Source organism: Rhinoderma darwinii, chromosome 1 (genome assembly GCF_050947455.1).
Source record: "Rhinoderma darwinii isolate aRhiDar2 chromosome 1, aRhiDar2.hap1, whole genome shotgun sequence".
Lineage (NCBI taxonomy): Eukaryota > Metazoa > Chordata > Amphibia > Anura > Rhinodermatidae > Rhinoderma > Rhinoderma darwinii.
This window is the reverse complement of record NC_134687.1, coordinates 82,579,213-82,600,646: the sequence shown is the minus strand read 5'-3', so window position 1 is coordinate 82,600,646 and position 21,434 is coordinate 82,579,213. Positions and strand designations below refer to the sequence as shown.

General features: G+C 42.9%; 1 protein-coding gene across 7 annotated transcripts in view; it reads left to right on the top strand.

The window, feature by feature from the left end:
- The window catches only part of CNOT7 (CCR4-NOT transcription complex subunit 7), a 76,214-nt gene that overhangs the window by 49,952 nt on the left and 4,828 nt on the right, over window positions 1-21,434 (top strand). For 6 of the 7 annotated variants that reach the window (XM_075860125.1, XM_075860124.1, XM_075860122.1 and 3 more), the window contains 2 exons: window positions 1,540-1,650; window positions 4,573-5,632. In XM_075860125.1, coding sequence (XP_075716240.1) covers window positions 1,540-1,650; window positions 4,573-4,701 — 240 coding nt within the window. In that variant the 3' untranslated portion in view covers window positions 4,702-5,632. Of the gene's footprint in view, window positions 1-1,539; window positions 1,651-4,572; window positions 5,633-6,173; window positions 6,225-21,434 lie in introns of those variants that run through there. The other variant, XR_012882772.1, reaches the window with a different exon arrangement.

Sequence of the window (21,434 nt, the reverse complement as noted above, 5' to 3'; positions counted from 1 at the left end):
ACTCTGCCCTGAAGGCCAGCATCCTGGAGTCGCCTCTTCACTGTAGACGTTGACGCTGGCGTTTTGCGGGTAGTATTTAATGAAGCTGCCAGTTGAGGACCTGTGACGCGTCTATTTCTCAAACTAGAGACTCTAATGTACTTGTCTTGTTGCTCAGTTGTGCAGCGGGGCCTCCCACTTCTCTTTCTACTCTGGTTAGAGCCTGTTTGTGCTGTCCTCTGAAGGGAGTAGTACACACCGTTGTAGGAAATCTTCAGTTTCTTAGCAATTTCTCGCATGAAATAGCCTTCATTTCTAAGAACAAGAATAGACTGTCGAGTTTCACATGAAAGCTCTCTTTTTTTAGCCATTTTGAGTTTAATCAAACCCACAAATGTAATGCTCCAGATTCTCAACTAGCTCAAATGAAGGTCCGTTTTATAGCTCCTCTAAACAGCAAAACTGTTTACAGCGGTGCTAACATAATTGCACAAGGGTTTTCAAGTGTTTTCTAATCATCCATTAGCCTTCTAACACAGTTAGCAAACACAATGTACCATTAGAACACTGGAGTGATGGTTGCTGGAAATGGGCCTCTATACACCTATGTAGATATTGCATTAAAAACAGATGTTTGCAGCTAGAATAGTCATTTAGCACATTAACAATGTATAGAGTGTATTTCTGATTAATTTTATGTTATCTTCATTGAAAAAAACTGTGCTTTTCTTTCAAAAATAAGGAAATTTCTAAGTGACCCTAAACTTTTGAACGGTAGTGTACATGGAAACATTGTGGTGTTTTTTTAATTTTTACTTTTCAATAAAAGTTACATATTAGTCCTTGTATTTTCTTAGCTCACTTTGTTCTTGCCCAACAAAAACCTATCCTAGATCCAAGATTATAATGCATTGCTACAAGTCTGCCCTGAAGATTACAGGACGTTAAGGGTCCTTTTACATGGCTCGAAATGGGCCATGAAAACGAGCGCAGATTAACAAGACCGCTCATTGATCGGAGCTATGATCAGTAATGTATAGGGATAAGCGATCGTTACTCAGATCGTTCGTCCCCATACATTTCTATCATGACTGCAGCACATCTCCCTATTTACACAAGAAGATGCGCTGCCAACTAGAGACTATTTTATTGGTCGCATAAATGAGCAGATCAGCCGATAAACAAGCGTTTGCTTGTTCATCGGCTGATTGTTGCCCTGTATACACAGGGTGATGATCGGGAGCAAGCACTCATATGAACGCTGGTTTGGCCCGTGTAAAAGGGCCTTAAGAAGGGAGTATCTTTTAGTCATCACCCGAGAGGTTCCTTTCTAGGATTAGTAATATCTGAACATCTCCTGTACACTGACAGACGGGACTTACACAAACACCCAGGGGGCCACCGGTTTTTAGATAACCAACACTGTGCGAGAAAATGGTCATGAGCAAAAACTATATTCTAGGGTTTAAGTTGGCGCGCAGTGTAAGCTGTTCAGTGGTTTCATGTTTGGGGTTACAAGCAGAATTGCAGCTATGCTCTAATTATTGTGTCTTATATCAGGGTGGATTGCAAGAAGTGGCTGAACAGCTGGAGCTGGAACGGATAGGACCTCAGCATCAGGCTGGCTCGGACTCATTGCTGACGGGAATGGCATTCTTCAAGATGAGAGAAGTATGGAATTATCTGTTATTGGGTATACATGTAGTTGGCATTTTGGTCTTTATTTTTTATATATTTTGGCACTAAATAGCAGGTATACTTAGCAGGCCACATAGTATAAAATCAGGCTATTTAGCAATGGGGCATAGTAGGTGCCCTTAAATGTAAAGTGCTGGGTAGCATTTTCACAATGTGCCAGGCGTCTACTTTCAGGCAAATATATGGGCATGTAGGTATATTATGATTATTTTGTTTTATTTTATAATTCAGGTTTTATGTCTGTATGTCAAAAGCATGAAAATTGTCCTGGATGAAGGGTTTTATCTATAACATGCTCTTTATAATGTGATTTAAACAGCACTCTGAATGTGAATTTGGTTAATCGTGTGCCTCACAGCCTGATTGATACCTATAAAGTGAACGCAGAATCCCTTTGGGTATTCTCATCTTGGACATTTATGGCATATCCACAGGATACGCCATAAATATTTAAAAAACGTGGGTCCCACCTCTAGGACCTGCACCTATCTCTAGATCGGGGACCCCTGTCCTACCTTGTCTTGCTCTCGCTTCTCTCTGGCCACTGACTGAGGAGGTGGTCGGGAGTACGAAAACAGCTGGTGTACGTGGTTTCCGTAACTCCCATAGAAGTGAATGGGAATTATGGAAACCGCATAGCACGGTGAGCTGCACGGTTTATGAAACTTGGGAGCTGTAGAAAAAGCGTAGCTCACTGTGCCGGAGAGCAGCGAGAGCAAGAGAAGGTAGGACATGGGTCAGGGAGCCCCGTTCTGGAGTTAGGTGCGGGTCCCAAAGGTGAGACCCTCATCTATTAAACATTTATGGCATATCCTGTGGATACCCCAGAAAAAAAAACCCATAGTATTCGCTCTTCTCAACCAATCTTTACAGTTGGCACAATGCAGTCAGGCAGGCAACGTTCTCCTGGCATTTATAAATACTGGTGCACCGTGGCTCCCCCGTGCTGGATGCGCTGGATTCATCACCAGGTACCTGCCCTGTTAATGAATCTGGCGTAGGATAAGAACAAAACCAGCTCAGACCATTTTTACCTAAAAAAATGATCATAAAAGAGTCGTGCTCGGTGCACTCAGAAGCCCCGTCCGTTTTTCTCGCACATTCATATGCTTCGTAAAAAGTGGCGCAGGGGCTTCATAGATACGATACGATGCTCTGCCCGAACACTGGCATAAATGCATTGATAAATCTGCCCCATTGTGTTCTGGTTCTGCTTTGAGCATTATTCACCAGGACTTGCCGTGAAGGCGATGTTTGCATGTGCTCCCTGCAGAGTATATTCTGAATTGTATGGACGGAAAATGTCTTTATAGATCCCTGGTTTTATCCCATCTGTACAAAGCAGGCTGTGTAGATGTTTCTGTAGGGAATTCATTTATACAATCTTTCCTGCAGTAGTGATCCCCAAGATCAGCAAGTGGGGTAAAAAAGGCCATTTTTTATCATTCATAAAAGTTTAACTGCGTGCGTTGCTCATCTTAAAGGGAACCTGCCACCTCCGTTATGCTGCTCTCACGGAGGGCAACATAAAGTAGCGACAGACACGCTGATTTCAGAGGTCTGTCACTTATGTGCCAATTTTAAGCTGTTTTGGAGAACAGTCTGCTAGAGATGAGTCCGGTGTATTCATGAGCTTTAGCTCCACACGATGATTGACAGATTTCTTGCTATGCACAGTAATGGGGAGAAATCTGTCAATTAGCGGCGGCTGGTCGGCGGGAGCGGCCGCTCAATAATAAGCCAGACTCCTCCCTAGCAGCGCACTGCAAAGATTTAAAGTAAGTTCTCCAAAGCAGCTTAACATTAGCACATGTGACAGACCGCTCAAATCAGCGTGTCTGTGTCTACTTTATGCTGCCTTCAGCATCATAACGGAGGTGACAGGTTCCCTTTAATATACAGGAAGCATATACATATAGTTTATATACAGCAGATGACCTGGTCCTACAGCTTTCCCTAAACCTGCGATAGTGCCACCAAGTGACATAAGTGAAGCAGTGCTGCACTGTCTAAAAGACTCCAAACCATTCGCCTGACCGTCAACCCTGGATGATGGGCGAGAGAGGGTGTAGTGTCCTATCACAGACAGTGCCGGTGGTTATTTGGCTGCTGAACTGCACACAGCCCAAAGAGGGCAGTGGAGTAAATGTAAGGGTGATAAGTTCTTCAGTGATCTCCGTGATCTACCTTCCTCTGTTTTCAATCATTGCATCAATAGGTATCTATTGACTTAAACTGGGGTCTGTCAGGTTCAGTCAAAGGGACTGTCGTTTTGACGTTAAGAATAGCGCTGCATGCGGTAATATTCTTCCCATCAAATCTGAAAGGATCTGTGTCAACATAATCCTATGGTTCAAAATATTTTTATTAAACAACTGTACAATCCAAACAAGATAGGAAACCGAAAATAAGCATTAGCCATCCAGTACAATTAGATCAATAGGGTGGATTCATGATCTACATGAATCTTGACCAAAATTGTCCTCACACTCGGCTCGACAATAGTTGTATCCCACTTGTTAGAACTTACAACTCCTGATCCTGCTACTCATTTTCCGGGGTCGAGCAACATGACAGTGGGTGTGGAGGTAATGTTCAGCATATACAGAATTTCATAGAACAACTATTACCTATTATTGTCTGCAGTTTTAGAACATTTATCCATTTTTCTAGTCACAAATTTAACAATTGGAGTCAATTATAGGTAGATTGTAAAGATTGGCCATCCGCTCAGTTTTTAAGTGTATCATTATTTTTTTCTCTCTTAATGGATCAAAAACAGATGCTGTTTACTATTCTTTTAGATTGTCTTCTCCTTGAATCATTCGGAGATAGTTACTGACTGTGCTTACAAGGGCCAACATCTTAACAATTTTCATTTCATTCTTCCTTCAGATGTTTTTTGAAGATCACATAGACGATGCTAAGTATTGTGGCCATTTATACGGCCTGGGGTCTGGATCATCCTATTTTCAAAATGGCACTGGGAATGCATATGAAGAGGAAGCCAACAAGCAGTCCTGACCTGAAAAACAGAACTAAGTTGTTTTTTGTTGTTGTTGTTGTTGTTTTTTTATTGCCAAACTCAGTCACTTTCTACATGTTTTATCGCTGCTCAGACATCTTGGTTATCTACTCGCCCATCTGAAAACTATTTACTTTCTGCCTTACCCTACCAATATGGAACCACTTGGCCTTGAAACAGATTGGTGTTTAACTTTGATGTTTGCCTTATCTACAGTAGATATCAATCTACCCTGTGCATTACCCAACCGTTCCCAGTACATCACTACTAATGGGTAATCCGAGATGCTCAATCCAAGAGTTTTTGAATAATTGACCTGCCAATCCATTGACCAACAATTTAGCACTTCTGTGTATGGGCACTGAGTTCAGATGACCTATTTCTTGTGTCTTTACCCCCTTTATCAGCCTTAAAGAGCAAATCCATACACTCCTAGGGTCTACACAGTGACATCAGCACTTTTTAAACAGCTGTAGACCCCGAAACATGATCTCGTTTGAAGAAGAACACTAGATCTCAAGGTGCTGACTGCCTTAGTCAATAGAAGTCACTGAAACATCTCCAGCTCTTGTTACACTCTAGTCATAGGAAATGCTCAACTTTTATCCCCAAATCCATGTTTACTTATTCAGTCACCATTTTTATTTTTATGAAACGATATTTATTAGGTGCTTTAGTTTTGGATATTGACAATGAATTGTTGGGAAGAAAAAGCTTCATGTAAAAATGAAAAAAAAAACAAAACAAAAAACACAAAGTCAACGCAAAGAAGAAAGAAAATCTGATGCAATCCAGAAGCACAAGTCCATGAGAGATCTCCGCTGCAGAGGATTAGACACTGGAAAATACAATTTGGTTTTGTATTTTGCTACAAAAATGTAATTATTTGTTGTAATAACAAAATAAAACATTTTAGCTTTGGCATGAGAAGTTCTCAGCATATTCCAGCTGTGGATGGGTGGCACCGAGATGTGGTTCAGTCTCTCATGTGGAAGACGAGGACACGCTAGACCTTAGGTTTGATGGTGCTCCCATCACTGGGGTAGTTGACAATACTGCAGCTCTTGTTGACTCTTTCTTTTGCAATATATTTTTTATATTGTCACTATCGATCTACAAAACCACTTTGGTATCCATCCCAATGATAAATTGCATAGAGATAGGATTTTTTTTATTCCATGGGGATTAATTGCAAATTCATATTTCCCTATAAATGGATTGTGGGTTTTTTTTTTGTTTGTTTTTTAGCCACACACTATTGACCGGTGTAAAATACTATGGAATCTGTCAGTCGGGACTATTTACCTTTATACTTTGTAATATTTTGAGGGATTTTTTTTTTCTTTTCAGTTACAGTGTTGTAACCGTGTGATCCTTTTTAATGCATAAAATACTTATTGTTTGCAAACAAAGGATATTTGTTTTTAGAGCTTTTGTAAATAAAGGCTGAAAAAGTTGTGTTTTTTTTCAGAATGTTCTTTTAATCTACAAGGCAAACATTGCTAGAGAGGATTTTGAAACGGTAAGTTCCTACTATAATTGTAAGGACGGGTTATCACTGATCTATAATATCTATAGTGTAAATGAAACCTGCAGTAGTCCCTCGTCTATGCGTAACCCTCCCCTGATCTAAATTATACACACCTTTTTTTGTTATTCTTTGGATTTGCCCCAAGTGATGTATGATATGGAGTCTTAAAGAGGCTCTGTCACCACATAAGTGCCCTATCTCCTATATATGGAGATCGGCGCTATAATGTAGGTGACAGCAGTGCTTTTTATTTTAAAAAACGATCTATTTTCACCACTTTGTTAGCGATTTTAGATTTATGCTAATGAGTTGCTTAATGCCCAAGTGGGCGTATTTTTACTTTAGACCAAGTGGGCGTTGTACAGCGGAGTGTATGATGCTGACCAATCAGCGTCATGCACACCTCTCCATTCATTTACTCAGCGCATAGGGATCCTGCTAGATCCTTATGTGCTGTCTTATACTAAGGCCTCATGCACACGAACGTATTTTTGTCCTCCCGTAAATACTGGCGTAAATACGGGTCCTTGGTCACAAGTATTCGACCCGTATTGCACCAGTATTTACGGACCCGTGCCCGTAAATACGGGTCCGGTGTCACCAGTATTCCACCCGTATTTCCGGGCACGTTTTCGCTGCAAAATTACACTGCAGTAATCGGCAGCCCCTTCTCTCTATCAGTGCAGGATAGAGAGAAGGGACAGCCCTTTCCGCAGAAAAAGTTAAAGAAATTCATACTTACCCGGCCGTTGTCTTGGTGACGTGTCCCTCTCTTGACATCCAGTCCGACCTCCCTGGATGACGCGGCAGACCATGTGACCGCTGCAGCCTGTGATTGGCTGCAGCGGTCAGATGGGCTGAAACGTCATCGCGGGAGGCCGGATTGGAGGAAGAAGCAGAGAGTTCTGGGTAAGTATGAACTTCTATTTTTTTTTACAGGTTGATCCATATTGTGATCGGTAGTCACTGTTCAGGGTGCTGAAAGAGTTACTGCCGATCAGTTAACTCTTTCAGCACCCTCGACAGTGACTATCCCCTGATGTCGTCTAGCAATGCTCCCGTAATTACGGGTGCACACTCGTAGTCACCCGTAATTACGGGAGCCCCATAGACTTCTATGGGCCTGCCCGTGCCGTTATTACGGCCTGAAATAGGACATGTTCTATATTTTTTAACGGCACGGGCACCTTCCCGTAAGCAAACGGGGAGGTACCCGTGGCCAATAGAAGTCTATGGGTCCGTAATTACGGGCCGTAATTACGGGCGTTTTTACGTTCGTGTGCATGGGACCTAACACATTAACAATACTGAAGTGTTTAGACAGTGAATAGACATTCCACGGGATGTCTATTCACACTTCGTTACTGTTTCTATGGTAGTTACAGCAGAGGAAGTGTGATCTCGTTGTAACCTGTCATTTACAGCAAGATCACGCTTCCTCTGCTGTAACTGCCACAGACAGAGTAACGAAGTGCAGAGATTGTGAATAGACATCCAGTGGAATGTCTATTCACTGTCTAAACACTTCAGTATTGTTAATGTGTTCGTATAAGACAGCACTTAAGGATCTAGCAGGATCCCTATGTGCTGAGGAAATGAATGGAGAGGAGTGCATGATGCTGATTGTTCAGTGTCATACACTCCCCTGTACAACGCCCACTTGGTCTAAAGTAAAAATACGCCCACTTGGGCATTAAGCAACTCATTAGCATAAATCTAAGATCGCTAACAAAGTGGTGAAAATAGATTAGTTTTTTTTAAATAAAAAGCACTGCTGTCACCTACATTATTGCGCCGATCTCCTTATGTAGGAGATAGGGCACTTATAATGTGGTGACAGAGCCTCTTTAACTCTTGACAATTCACAACAATAACACACCTATACCTCTAAAACTTAAAGGGGTTGTCCAGTCCTTAGGATAAGCCATCAATACCTGATCAGTGGGGGTCCGACTCTCGGCACCCCTGCCGATCAGCTTCTTTGAAGCGGCCGCGGCGCTCCATTACTTTACGGTCATTGCTCGAACTGTGAATCGCCGACACACTTGTAGTGCTGGTCACAGTATTTGTTTTCTCCCGTTCACTTGAATGGGAGAAGGCTGCAATACTATGAACTGCCGCTACAAGTGTGTCAGCGATTCACAGTATGAGCAGGTAGGGAACGAATGGGAAGCAACACTCGTACAAGCGACACAGACCCTTTAAAAACAGCTGATTGGTGGGGGGAGTCGAACTCCCGCCGATCAGATATTAATGGCCTAGCCTGAGGATAGGCCATCAATGTTTTATGACTGGACAACCCCTTTAACCAAAACACAAATTATATACATACAGTGCTGTGAAAAAGTATTTGCCCCTCATCTGATTTCTTCTATTTTTAATAATTTGTCAAGTATACATTTTTCAGATCATCCAACTAATTTTAATATAAGATAACACAAGTAATCACAAATTGCAGCTTTTAAATGATCATTCCTTTTATTGAGGATAAAGATTGATTCAAAACCTATGTCACCCATGTGAAAAAGTAATTGCCCCCCTAAAGATTACTGTAGAGGAATGTTGGCCCACTCTTCTTTTCAGAATTGTTTTTAATTCAGCTACGTTTGAGGGTTTTCGAACATGAACTGCCCGTTTTAGGTCTTTTCATGGAATCTCAATTGGATTCAAGTCAGGACTTGCAGCAATACCCAACTACACTTGAGCTTTAGGTCACGAACTGACGGACGGACATTCTCCTTCAGGATTTTCTGATATAGAGCGCAATTCATGGTTCCAATTATTATGTCAAGTTGTCCAGGTCAAGCAGCAGCAAAGCAGCCCCAGATTTTCACCACCATGTTTGACTGTTGGTATAATGTTCTTATGGTGGAATGTAATGTTATTATTACACTAGATGCAATGAGACCCGTGTCTTACAAAAAGCTTCACCTTTCACTCATCAGTGCACAGAATATTATCCCAAGAGTCTTGGGGGCTCATCTAGATGTTTTTTGGCAAATGTGAGACAAGTCTTTGTGTTCTCTCTGGTCAGCAGTGGTTTATACCTTGCAACTCTCGCATGTATGACATTTTTGTCCAGTGTCTTTTTTTTGTTTTTATTGAGGAATCCTGTACAATGACTGCAACTGAGGCAAGTGAGACCTGCAGTTCTTGAAATGTTTGTGGGGTTTTTTTGTGACTTGGATAAATCGTCGATGCGCTCTTGGAGAAATTTTGGTACGCCGAGCACATCTGGGAAGGTTTACCACTGTTCCAAGTTTTCTCCATTTGTGGATAATGGCTGTCACTGGTTCACTGGAGTCCCAGAGCCCTAGCAATGGCTTTGTAACCCTTTCCAGACTGGTAGATTTCAATGACTTTAGTATCTGTATTTGAATCTCTTTAGAACATGGCATCATATGCGTCTTTTTGAGACTTTCTAGACTGCTTCACATTGCCACTCAGGTTCTATTTAAAGTGATGTTTAGATTCAACAGGTCTGGGTGTGGCTAGTGAAATTAAATTGTCAATTAAATTTAGTTATCGGGTTGATTGAGTAGCTAAGGGGACAATTTACATAAATGTGTAGTAAACAAATTTTAATGCCCTCAACAAGGGTAGTTGCGATCAGGCAGTACTCTCTGATGCAGTTTGGTCTGTGATCGTGGCAGCCACATGATCCTCCCTTGTCTTTTTCGGTCTGGTGTCTAAATGTAGAGCAATGCTTCAAAAAACTGACTTTTTTTTTTTTCTGGTGCTGCTAGCCCAAAAAAATTCTTAGTTCTAAGAATCCTCTTGAGTAGCAGCACCAGCAAAAATTTTGTTTTCCAAAGCTTTGATCTGCATTTTGTTTTCTGTCAGATTAAATGCAAATCTGACAGAGAAAAAAAAACACCTTAATGCCTCTGCCTGAAATCAAGGGGTGCGGTAGAGGCCTCATAAGAAACAGAGGAGTAATAAGGCCACGTGCATGGGCTCTAAGGCTGTATGGTGGCACTCAGAGCTTCCCCTGCTGCTATGTACTGGGCAGCCATAGGCATGCCACGTGACACCGTATGATCACTGTGCAGTTATGTATTACAAGATTGTTCTAAGGGTATGTTCACACAGCCTATTTTCGGGCCGTAAACGGCCGAATAATCGGAAGCAGAACGCCTCCAAACATCTGCCCATTGATTTCAAAGGGAAAAACGGCGTTCTGTAACGATGGGCTGTTTTTTTAAAAGGCCATTTTGAAAAACGGCCACAAAAAAGTGCAGGTCATTTCTTGGGACGTTTTTGGAGCCGTTTTTCATTGACTATGGAAAACCACTCCAAAAACGGCCGTGAAAATCGCGAGGGGTTTAAAAAAACGTCTGAAAATCAGGAGCTGGTTTCCCTTGAAAACAGCTCCGTATTTTCAGACTTTTTTGAGTTTGCGTGTGAACATACCCTCAGGGCGCATACCTCCATAATGTGGCATCTAATGAAGCATGCCAGGTATAAAATCAGATTCATACGAATTGCCCTATCATGGCCCTGTACAACTCAGGAGGTTGTACGGAACCATTATATTGCCATGTGCATAGCCCTTAGCTTTGATATTACAGGTGGAAGGCAGATTAATGAAAGCAGGTGGGCGGTTTGATGCCATCTTTACATGAAACTTATGCAATGAGTTAAGAAAACATACCTGTTCAGCATCTGTGCGGCTGACAATAATTATGGTAGAATCTGATAAGGTGGAATCCTAGATTGTTCTCCGTCTTGAAAGTTAGTGGTGTGGAACTGAAGCCATTCTTTATTATGTGTACAGTGAAGGAAATAAGTTTTTGATCCCTTGCTGATTTTGTACGTTTGCCCACTGTCAGACATGAACAGTCTAGAATTTTTAGGCTAGGTTAATTCTCTGTGCACAATGCAAATAAATATATATAATTTTGACAATGTGATTTTCTGTTTTTTTTTTAAATATAATCTATCTCTCACTGGTAAAATTAACCTAGCCTAAAAATTCTAGACTGTTCATGTCTTTGACAGTGGGCAAACTTACAAAATCAGCAAGGGATCAAATACTTATTTCCTTCACTGTATGTATAATGGAAATGTTTCTTTTCTGAAGATAATTTGCATTCAGATATTGCGATACATGGCACAACTGTGTAAATTCAGTCAACATGAGCCATAGGTAGTGTCCTGATGTGACAATTTCTAGCAAATGAATACAAAAAGCCATTTTGGTAATATGTCCCGAAAACACATGGTGAGATGTCGGATTTCTGAAGAATGAGAGAGAAAATCTGATTGCTTTGCTATGGGCAACCGGTTCACTTTTTTTGTTTGCGCCGTTTTCGTTTAGATCACTTGGCACACTTCTTCATAAGGCCAGGTTCTCATGAGACATTTTTCTATTTGTCACAATACTGTTCCCAAATGTCACATCACCAGTATGGGATAGAATACTGTTTTAGTTATTGACTAATTACAATATTTGTGCAGGCTGTATGCTGTGGATATGACCAGAGGATACACTGGGGCAGATTTACCTCTGGGTCTAGAAAAATGCACTAAATGTTGGCGCAGTATGGCTCAATTTTGAAGTTTTCACCACACTAGATATTTTTTAAAGTGTTCTGAATACGGGGCTTGGCAGAAAATGTTCCCCCAAAAACATGCAAGAAAACTGGCACAAAAGTCTTTGCAAAAGCCAAATGTGGTTTAAGGAAAAAAGTGTTTAACAGGCCATGCAGCCACAAAAATTATAATCTAAGTCAGTTTAACAACCTTTTCAGGCTCGAGGCACCCCTGGAAAAACGTTTTGTTTTTTTTTGCTGTGTTTTTTGCCCACATTTTTTTTTTTTTTAAGCCGTTGAAGGTAAAGCAATAAAAGCACTCCAAACGAGCAGCGTCGTTTTTTTCTTTCTACCTCCTATTAATTTTAATGGGAGGTCAGAGGCGGAAACTTATCAAAGACCATCAGCCCCCCCCCCACTCACAGTAAAATGACCATCAGCCTCCCGCTCACAGTAAAATGACCATCAGTCCCCCAATAATGTGACCATCAGCCCCCCTCCGGTAAAGTGACTATCAGCCTCCGCCCCTCTAGTAAAGTGACCATAAAAGTGGAAGGAATAAATAAGGAGGTATAAGAGGAGAGAACTGCAACTCCCAGCATGTCCAGGCTGCTGTTATGGGATATCCGAGGACATTACAGGGAGGAGGTATAAGAGGAGAGAACTACAACTTCCAGCATGTCCAGGCTGCTGTTATGGGATATCCGAGGACATTACAGGGAGGAGGTATAAGAGGAGAGGTCTTCAACTCCCGGCATTCCCCCTTGCTCCACTTCTCACCTATAGAAGAAATACTTACCCTGCCAGGTCCGCAGCGTTAATGGCGCCTCTCGCTCAGTCAGGCTCTTCTAGTTGGGCAGTACTTGTAGCAGACGTGTGTGCGTCACATCTACTACAAGAATAGTTGACGTGAGCGTCGGGGGCAGAGCTTGTAGTAGACGTGCGTGCGTCAAGTCTGCTACCAGCAAAAGTATATATATATTTTTTTTACAGTGGGCCGAGTAAGCGGCACCTCGGTTGGGAACCACTGATCTAAGTGATAGATTTGGCACATTTTGTGTCTGCCTGGTCTAAATTTACACTGTCTTACTATTAGGGCTTATTCAAACGAGCGTATTATACGTCCGTGAGCTGTCCGTTAAAAAACTACAACACACGGACCCATGCAATTCATTGGGACTGTTCACACGGCCGTTGTTTTAATGGAACGTGTAAAGGGCCCGGGAAAAAAAAAATAGGACGTCCTATTTTTGTCCGTTTACACGGATCCCTCAATACACCCAAGTCTGAGGGATCCGTGAAAACACTCGTTCGTCTGAATAAGCCCTTAGACAGCATTAGTAAATGTGGGCCATTGCATTTTTAGTTTCTGTATTGTGTGGGTTCCTTGACTAATAAGGAGCCCTCACAATCAATATAGGAATTCAGACAGAAACCATGCCTCCCTACCGACCCCACGGGACAGTCCCAGATTTGATGCGTTGTCCAACGAATGCTGAATTTACTGATTTTAACTATCCTCGGGATAGAGCTCCCTGCTCCACCATTCATACGGTTACTGTGCCTGCACCGAGCCATAGACCGGAGAAGACCTACACAGTGATCATTTTCATTTGTTTTGGGAACAGGGCTCGGTTAGAAATTATTTGTTTATTGGGGATTTTTTGGGGGCACCGTTTCTGTGTAGGGGGCATGATACTGTGTAGTGGGCACTATGAGGGCAAAAATATTGTGGAGACACTATGGGGCATTGTACTGTGTAGGGGGGCATAATTCTGTGTGGTGGACTATAGGAGCATGATCCTGGGCGTGGGCCACTATTGGGGACATGATCCTTTGTGTGGGAGCACCATGGCGGCATTATCCTGTGTGGGGGCACTAGAGGGGAATTACTGTGAGGGGGCACTAGGGAGGTTTCATCACTGTGTGGGAACACTGTAAGGCCGGATTGACACGAGCATGTGCGTTTTGCACGCGCAAAAAACGTGGCGTTTTGCGCACGCAAAAGGTCCATAAAAGCTCCATGTGTCAGCAGCGTATGATGCGTGGCTGTGTGTTTTTCACGCAGCCGCCATCATTATGACACTCTGTTTTTATATTGGTAAACCGAAAAGCATGTGGTGCTTTTCTGTTTTCATTCATAGTTTTGACTACTGTAGCGCGCGGCACACGCAAGTGTGTCAGTGTGCCGTGCGCTGTTTTCACGCACCCATTGACTTCAATGGGTGCGTGATGCGCGAAAAACTGGCAAATATAGGACGTTGTGAGTTTTACGCAGCGGACATACGCTGCGTGAACATTACGGACAGTCTGAACGGCCCCATTGACTAACATAGGTCCGTGCGACACGCGCGTAGTATGGACGTATTCTACGTTCGTCTGAATAAGCACTAACTGTGTGACACAGAGGGCACTGTAAAGGTTTGTGGAAAAAAGGAGCACTATTACTGTTTGTTATTCAAAGGAGAGCCCTAAAAGGGGTTGTTTACACGTAACGGTATTGCTGCAGACCATTATCTGCAGCAATTCCGTTGAAAGTAGCAGACTTTCCGCTGCGGCAAAAACGCACCATTTCCTGCGGTATTAACTGCAAAAAAAGGTGTGCATTTTGCTGCGTTTTTTTCAATGCTGGGAGATGGTGACCTCTTCTCTGAAAAACGCAGCAATTCAGTCCACTTTCCGCAGCGGGAGTTAACATGCTGCAGTCCGAATAATATTCACAGAAGATCAATTTCTACTCGGAATATTTATGCAGCGCGTGGATGAGATTTCTTGAATCTCAGCCACTTTGCGGCCATTGTATTCTGCATATTTTCCTCCCGCAATTCCAGAAGGAAAATACGCAGCAATTCCGCTATGTGTGGATGAGCCCTTAGGCCTCATGCACACGACCGTAGCCATGTGCACGGCCGTGATTTTCGGGTCGGCCGGCAGCGGACTGTCAGCCGCAAGCCGCCCGCAAATCGCGGGCAATGCAGATGGCCACAGCCATTATTTTCAATGAGCTCGGACGGCAGAAGACGGCCGTACTAAGACATGTCCGTTCTTTCTGCGGTGCGGGCTCCCGGGCCATGCACAGACCATAAAAACTACGGTCGTGTGCATGGCCCCATAGAAATGAATGGGGCCGCAATTCTCCCGTGGATTTGCGGGGGAATTGCACCCGCAAAAGCACGTTGTGCATGGGGCCTTACTGTGTGAGGGCACAAAGAGAATAAGGTGTGTATGGACAGTAATTGGGTGGGGTTAGTGGCAAGGATTAACAATAAAAAATGACAGCAGTTTTCCCCGTTTAGGCCTTGTTCACACAGTGCAGTTTTGATGCATATTTTTTTTTTTAAAGCAAAACCACAATATGATCCAGTAGAGTAGATAAGGCCTTCCTTAAAATGTTTCTTCTGTTTCAGTTCCGTTTCTGGCTTTGCAAATTCTGCAGCAAATCTACACTGTGTGAACAAGGCCTGCAAATATTTTCATAGGGCTTGCAGAAATCCGTGCACCTGTTGCAGAAACCACCCCATTCTGATAAATGGAACAGATTTTCATTTGCAGAAATTTCTGGAACAAATCTGCCGTGTGTGAACTTAAGGCCCTATTACACAGGCAAATGTTCAGAAAAACGAGCGTTCACATGAATGCTCGTTCCCAATCATTGCCCTAAACACGGGCAACGATCAGCCGAAGTACGAGCAAATGACCGATCTGCTCTTTTGTGCAGCATTATAAATCATCGTTGTCGGCAGCACATCTCCCTGACGGGCTGCTGACATGATGAAAATGTATGGGGACGAGCGATCGGAGTAAAGGGCACTCGTCCCTATACATAAGCATTCGTTGTTCATAGTGAAAGGAGCAAACGAGTGCTGATCAACGAGCTGTCTGGCCATGTAACAGGACCATTACCCTAGCTCCTTTTAGTTATGTGTTGGTCACTGTTAAAGGAGAATATTGTTTCCATCCAGACAATTTGTCTTATGAGCAGATAAAATATACCTGGTAAATGGATATAGTATATACTGATCTTATTCCGTGGTGTTCATCCATTGAGGTGTCAGTATGCCCAGAGGCCATTTGGTAATAGATTCTTATCTACTGCCTAATTAGCATTTCAATGCACCTCAGTACAGGAAGACGCCATTGTAAACTAGATTTAGAGACCATTGGGCATACTGGGAATAGATCTACCTATATTGTATAGATGCATATTGGAAGGTATATGGGTGGTCTTAAGGTGGAGTCAAGGGAGTGGGCAGAGTCAACTCAGAGATAGGAACCTATAGGCCATATGAAGCTCTGGCTCTCTCTCTTTTGCTGCCACCCCTGGACGATCATCACTTAACATTAGGAACAAGCTAAGTTATATCATATGTCTGCTTTCTGTGTATGTATATAAGTATAATAACATTACAGCTGACTTTATAGGTGTACATAAAATTCCTAGAATATCTCTATGTGGATTATAGAGGAATAGATTATATAATTGCTATTTATGCATGAGCATCTAGATGTACATGTACTAATGGTCAGGTGCTGTATGTGGCTTTGGTTATAAGTGTAGTACCAGGAGGCCGTATATGGTTAGGATCTGGAGATAGATATATATATATATATATATATATATATATATTTCTCCTGTATGCTGCATGTTCTTTATGCACGGCCATGCTGCACCAAATTTGCCACATAAATCACGCGCTTCCGAAGGTTTAGACCGGGTTTCAGCTCTCTAGGATCTACCGTTCTCGATATATTCACAATAGCAAATATGACACCACTGGCTTCCACATCAAGGGCCTTCCTCCATATTACATCAGATGACCTGTATTAGGCAATAGAAGCTCGCAGGTCCTTCATTCTTCGCCTCACTCATATACACACAATTTTAGACCAGGTTTCCATAACCAAACCATTTTTCTTTACTCAACGTGTTACTCGCTGTAAACGAACTGTACCTATACTGGATTTGAGCATTCTCATAAATTTAAACTGTTTCATACTAGTCATGCCTCCAAAAAGGAACCTGCACTTTGCTACAGGAGTCTTTCGTCTAAGAGCATGGCTGCTGCCTGAGCTGCTGAAATCTCTCAACAGAACCAAGCCCGTGGATTTCAGCATTCTCATTAATTGAACCCCTTTCAGACCAGTTGCGCCTCCAAAAAGGAACCCTGCACTTGGACTTTATTGGATATGTCGGCTTCATATCAGTAGGAAATGAAGTTTCTAACCACACACACACAAACAACAAACAAATGGACCAGTGTGAAGTCGGGGAACTCTGCTATTCTATATTCTAAAAGTCAATGTCTGTTTGTTTGTCCTCTATAGGCATCCAAACGCCTGAACCATTTGAACCCACATTTGGCACATTGGTACATCAGGTGTTCAGAAAGGTTTTCGTACTATGGTTGGTATAGTAATGTTTTCTATGCTAATGTGGATGTCTGTGTGTGTGCTTGTTGTGCTCTGGCTTTCCCTCCTTCTAGGTTTCCTGTCTGCCTGTGGTCGCAGTCTTACGTATCTACTCTGGATGCATTATGGCTTCAATTAAGATATTAAGATGGAATGTTCGGGGGCTTAACTCTAAATTTAAGAGAGCTCTTGTCTTTAACTTTGTAAAAAAGCATTTCCCACATATCATATGTTTACAGGAGACTCATTTAACTGGACAACGGGTATTGGCTCTTAAACGTGCCTAGATAGCGAGGGGATATCACTCCTCCTACTCTAATTATTTTCGAGGAGTATCGCACCTAATAGCCAAAAGTTTGCGTCTGGAGGTGCTGCAGGTGGCCTGTGATAATTTTGGTAGGTATATTATTTTGCACTGCTCGATTGCTGGGTATCTGGTCACTATTGTTAACTTATATGTTCCTCCGCCTATGGATACTGCACTGCTGGACTTGGTGGCTAAGAAATTATCGGAATTTCCGTTTTTTTCGGTAGTGTGTATGGGTGACTTTAATGCAGTACCTGATGCCTTGGTGGATCGTATGGGAGGCCAGGCTTCTGCATATCTAAATTCATGAGCTTTGGCGCTTTACCTCATTGACTTTTGGCGTTGGAAATTTCCGACTGACAGGTTGTACACTTATTACTCCTCTACTCATAAAACCTTTTCTAGGATTGACCTTGTTATGGCCTCCGGGGATTTTTTGCCTGCAGTTGATTCTATTAGTATTACTCCTAGGGGTATATCTGATCATTCGGCACTTCTTTTAACCTTCTCTACCGGCCCGCCGATTGACTCCAACGTTTTGAGGTTACATCCTGCGTGGCTGGATCATACTGAAGTGGTGTCGGAGGTCGCGGCCTCTCATGTAGTTTATTGGGACAAAAATGCCTCTCACCCAGACCCGTTAGTTGTGTGGGATGCATACAAAGCTACAGTGAGAGGAGCATTTATAGCAGGGGTGGCAAAATGTATGAAGGCCTCTAGGGCCAAAGAGAGGTTCCTGACATGTGAGGTCCAAAGTGCTGAGCAGGACTATATTAGGAACCCCCAACCTGACACCAAGACTCAATGGGCTAGAGCTCAAAGGGAGTTGCTCCTTCTACATACTAAGCAGACTAAAAAAGGAATGCTAGCTACTGAAGCGTCTGTATTTAAGTTTGGTGATAGGAATGGCAAACTCCTGGCATATTTATCATGTTCAGAGGGTCCCTGTGTGTGCATTCCACCAGTTCTCTCCTCAGATGGCGTGATCTGCAATTCCCCGAAGGGAATTAATAAGGTATTCCGTGATTTTTATTCGGCACTTTATGGTTCAAAATGTTGTGGTCCGGACGGTGATGTAGAGGGGTTTCTACAATCTCTGCCTTTATGGCATCTGTCAGCTGCTCAGGCCAATGAGTTAGATAGCCCGATTTTAGTGGAAGAAATAGAAGTCGCTATTCGGTCCTTGCCCTTGGGTAAAACTCCGGGACTTGATGGATTGGGGGGTGAGTGGTATAAGGCCAATAGTGATGTTTTGGCTCCAAGACTTGGGGACGTCTATTCTAGTGCCCTGGAGTTGGGTGTTTTTCCGGCTTCTATGAGGAAGGCACTTATTGTTGTGGTGTTGAAGCCAGGGAAGGACCCTACTCTGCCAGATTCTTACCGTCCTATTTCACTTATCAATTCTGATGCTAAGATATTAGCCTAAAAAAAATTATATTGTCCTTAATTCACCCTGATCAAACGGGATTTATGCCACGGAAGAGTACAGATATTAATATTCATAGGTTGTTTTTGAATGTGAATGCGGCAGGGGGAGATGTGTCTCCTGGGTTCGTTGTTTCCCTAGATACGTATAAGGCCTTTCACTCGGTTGAGTGGAGGTATTTATGGATTCTCCTTTCCAGGTTAAATTTCCTCCAAGGTTTCTGGCTCTTGTTCGTCTCCTATATGAAGGATCTCGTGCTAGGGTGAGAACGAATCTATATGTATCTGACTTCTTTTTATTGGGAAGAGGTACCCGTCAGGGATGCCCACTCTCCCCGCTGTTATTTGCCCTTGCCATAGAGCCCTTGACATTTGTGGTATTACTAGAGGCCGCATAACGGAGAAAATCTCTCTGTATGCAGATGACACTTTGGTGTATTTGGCGGATGCTGGTCCTTCCTTGGTTTCCCTGTTTGAGCTGATGGATACATTCGGCATCTTTTCTGGTCTAACCGTAAACTGGCCCAAATCAGTGAAGTTCCCACTTACTCCTGGTTATTGCTCCCGTCAAGTCCTCCCTGTTCCATTGCAGATAGTCTCCCGGTTTACATATCTAGGGATCAAGATCTCCCTAAGGCTGGGTTCACACGACCTATTTTCAGACGTAAACGAGGCGTATTATACCTTGTTTTACGTCTGAAAATAGGGCTACAATACGTTGGCAAACATCTGCCCATTCATTTGAATGGGTTTGCCGACGTACTGTGCAGACAACCTGTCATTTACGCGTCGTCGTTTGACAGCTGTCAAACGACGACTCGTAAAAATACAGCCTCGTCAAAAGAAGTGCAGGACACTTCTTTCAGACGTAATTTGAGCCGTTCTTCATTGAACTCAATGAAGAGCAGCTCAAAATTTACGGCTGTCAGAGAAGCCTCGCAAAATGCGAGGAGGAGCATTTACGACTGAAACGAGGCAGCTGTTTTCTCCTGAAAACAGTCTGTCTTTTCAGACGTAAATGCCTGCTATCGTGTGCACATACCCTTAGTATAGCAAAATATGGGGAACTGAATCTGGACCCTTTGGTGGTAGTCACCGAGAGACAGTTGAGCACTTAGAGGAACCTTCCGCTATCACTGTATGGACGGATTAATTTATTTAATATGGTATACTTACCTCAATTTTTGTATCTATTTCGTGCCTGTCATGTGGTGCTGCAGAAGAAATTCTTTAAACAGCTTGATAGTATACTGCGATCATTTTACTGGCAGGGTGGTACTCCTCGGTTCAACCTTAGTCTTTTGCAGGCCCCTAAACACCGGGGGAGAATGGCGACACCAAATCTTAAATTCTACTATTTTAGCTTCTCAACTAGTGATTGCACGTTGGTGGATAGATATAGATCTGAGTAATGCAGCTACTGCACTGTAATGCAGGTGCACTTATGACTTCTTATGAGAGTCTGACTAACTTCTTATATAGATATAAGTCTCCGGGTTGCGTACCCCTGCCACTTCGGACGGTGGCTGTTGCTTGGAAGACTGCGCATGCTCTGCTGCACGTTAATACGGTCCCTTCATTCCACTGTGGAATAATCCTTGGTTGTCTCATTTTGAATTGCTCCAGGGAGCGGGGATGTGGTCGGGGGCAGGGGTCAAATTTTTGGGTCAGGTGTTTACGGTGGAGTCTGGTTTTGTATTTTCCGAACTGAAGGATAGATTTAACATTTCAGAAAAAGTTTTTTCATTACCTGCAGTTGCGGCATGCCTGGTGTGCCCAATTTGGCTCTATGTCACCTCAGGTGGGGTTCTCTAGGCTAGAGGACCTTCTTGGGGCTCTGGATCTCTCAAAAGTCCTTACCCAATTATACACCTTCCTGACATCCCTGGGTGCTAGGCCATTTGATAAAGCGTATCTGCAATGGCGGGGTGATGTTCCCACCTTGACAGAGGAGGACTGGCGGGAGGTAGAATCCTCCTTTTTTGATGCGGTGGTAAGCGCAAGGAACTTCCTCATACAGTCTAGGTTCCTGCATAGGATTTATTACACTCCAGTTAGGCTTAAGCTGATGGGGCATTGACTTCGGATAGTTGTTTTAGATGTCAATTGGAGGTTGGTACCTTTCTGCATTGTGTGTGTGGATGTGTCCTAGAATTTCCCCCTTTTGGTCGGAGGTTGTGGAGTTTCTTCATACCCATTATGAGTTGCCGCAACTTCTTACCCCCCAGATGTGCCTCATGGGCATTATGGATGAAGTTATTCATAATCACTATGCTAAGATATTCTTTCGTTTTGTTTTTTTTTTGTGCCCGGAAGATTATAATTATGTCTTGGGAGAATACGGATAGTCCAAGTATACTGCACTGGCAACAACTAGTGAATAAATATATACCTATTTATAAAAAATGGTATCTTAGCAGGAAATGTCCAGATAAATTTGGGAAAATTCGGTCCAGGTGGATAGAGACTATTGACACTGCAGTTTAATGGTCGCTTGAAAATGACCGAGATGTGGGGGTGGTGGTG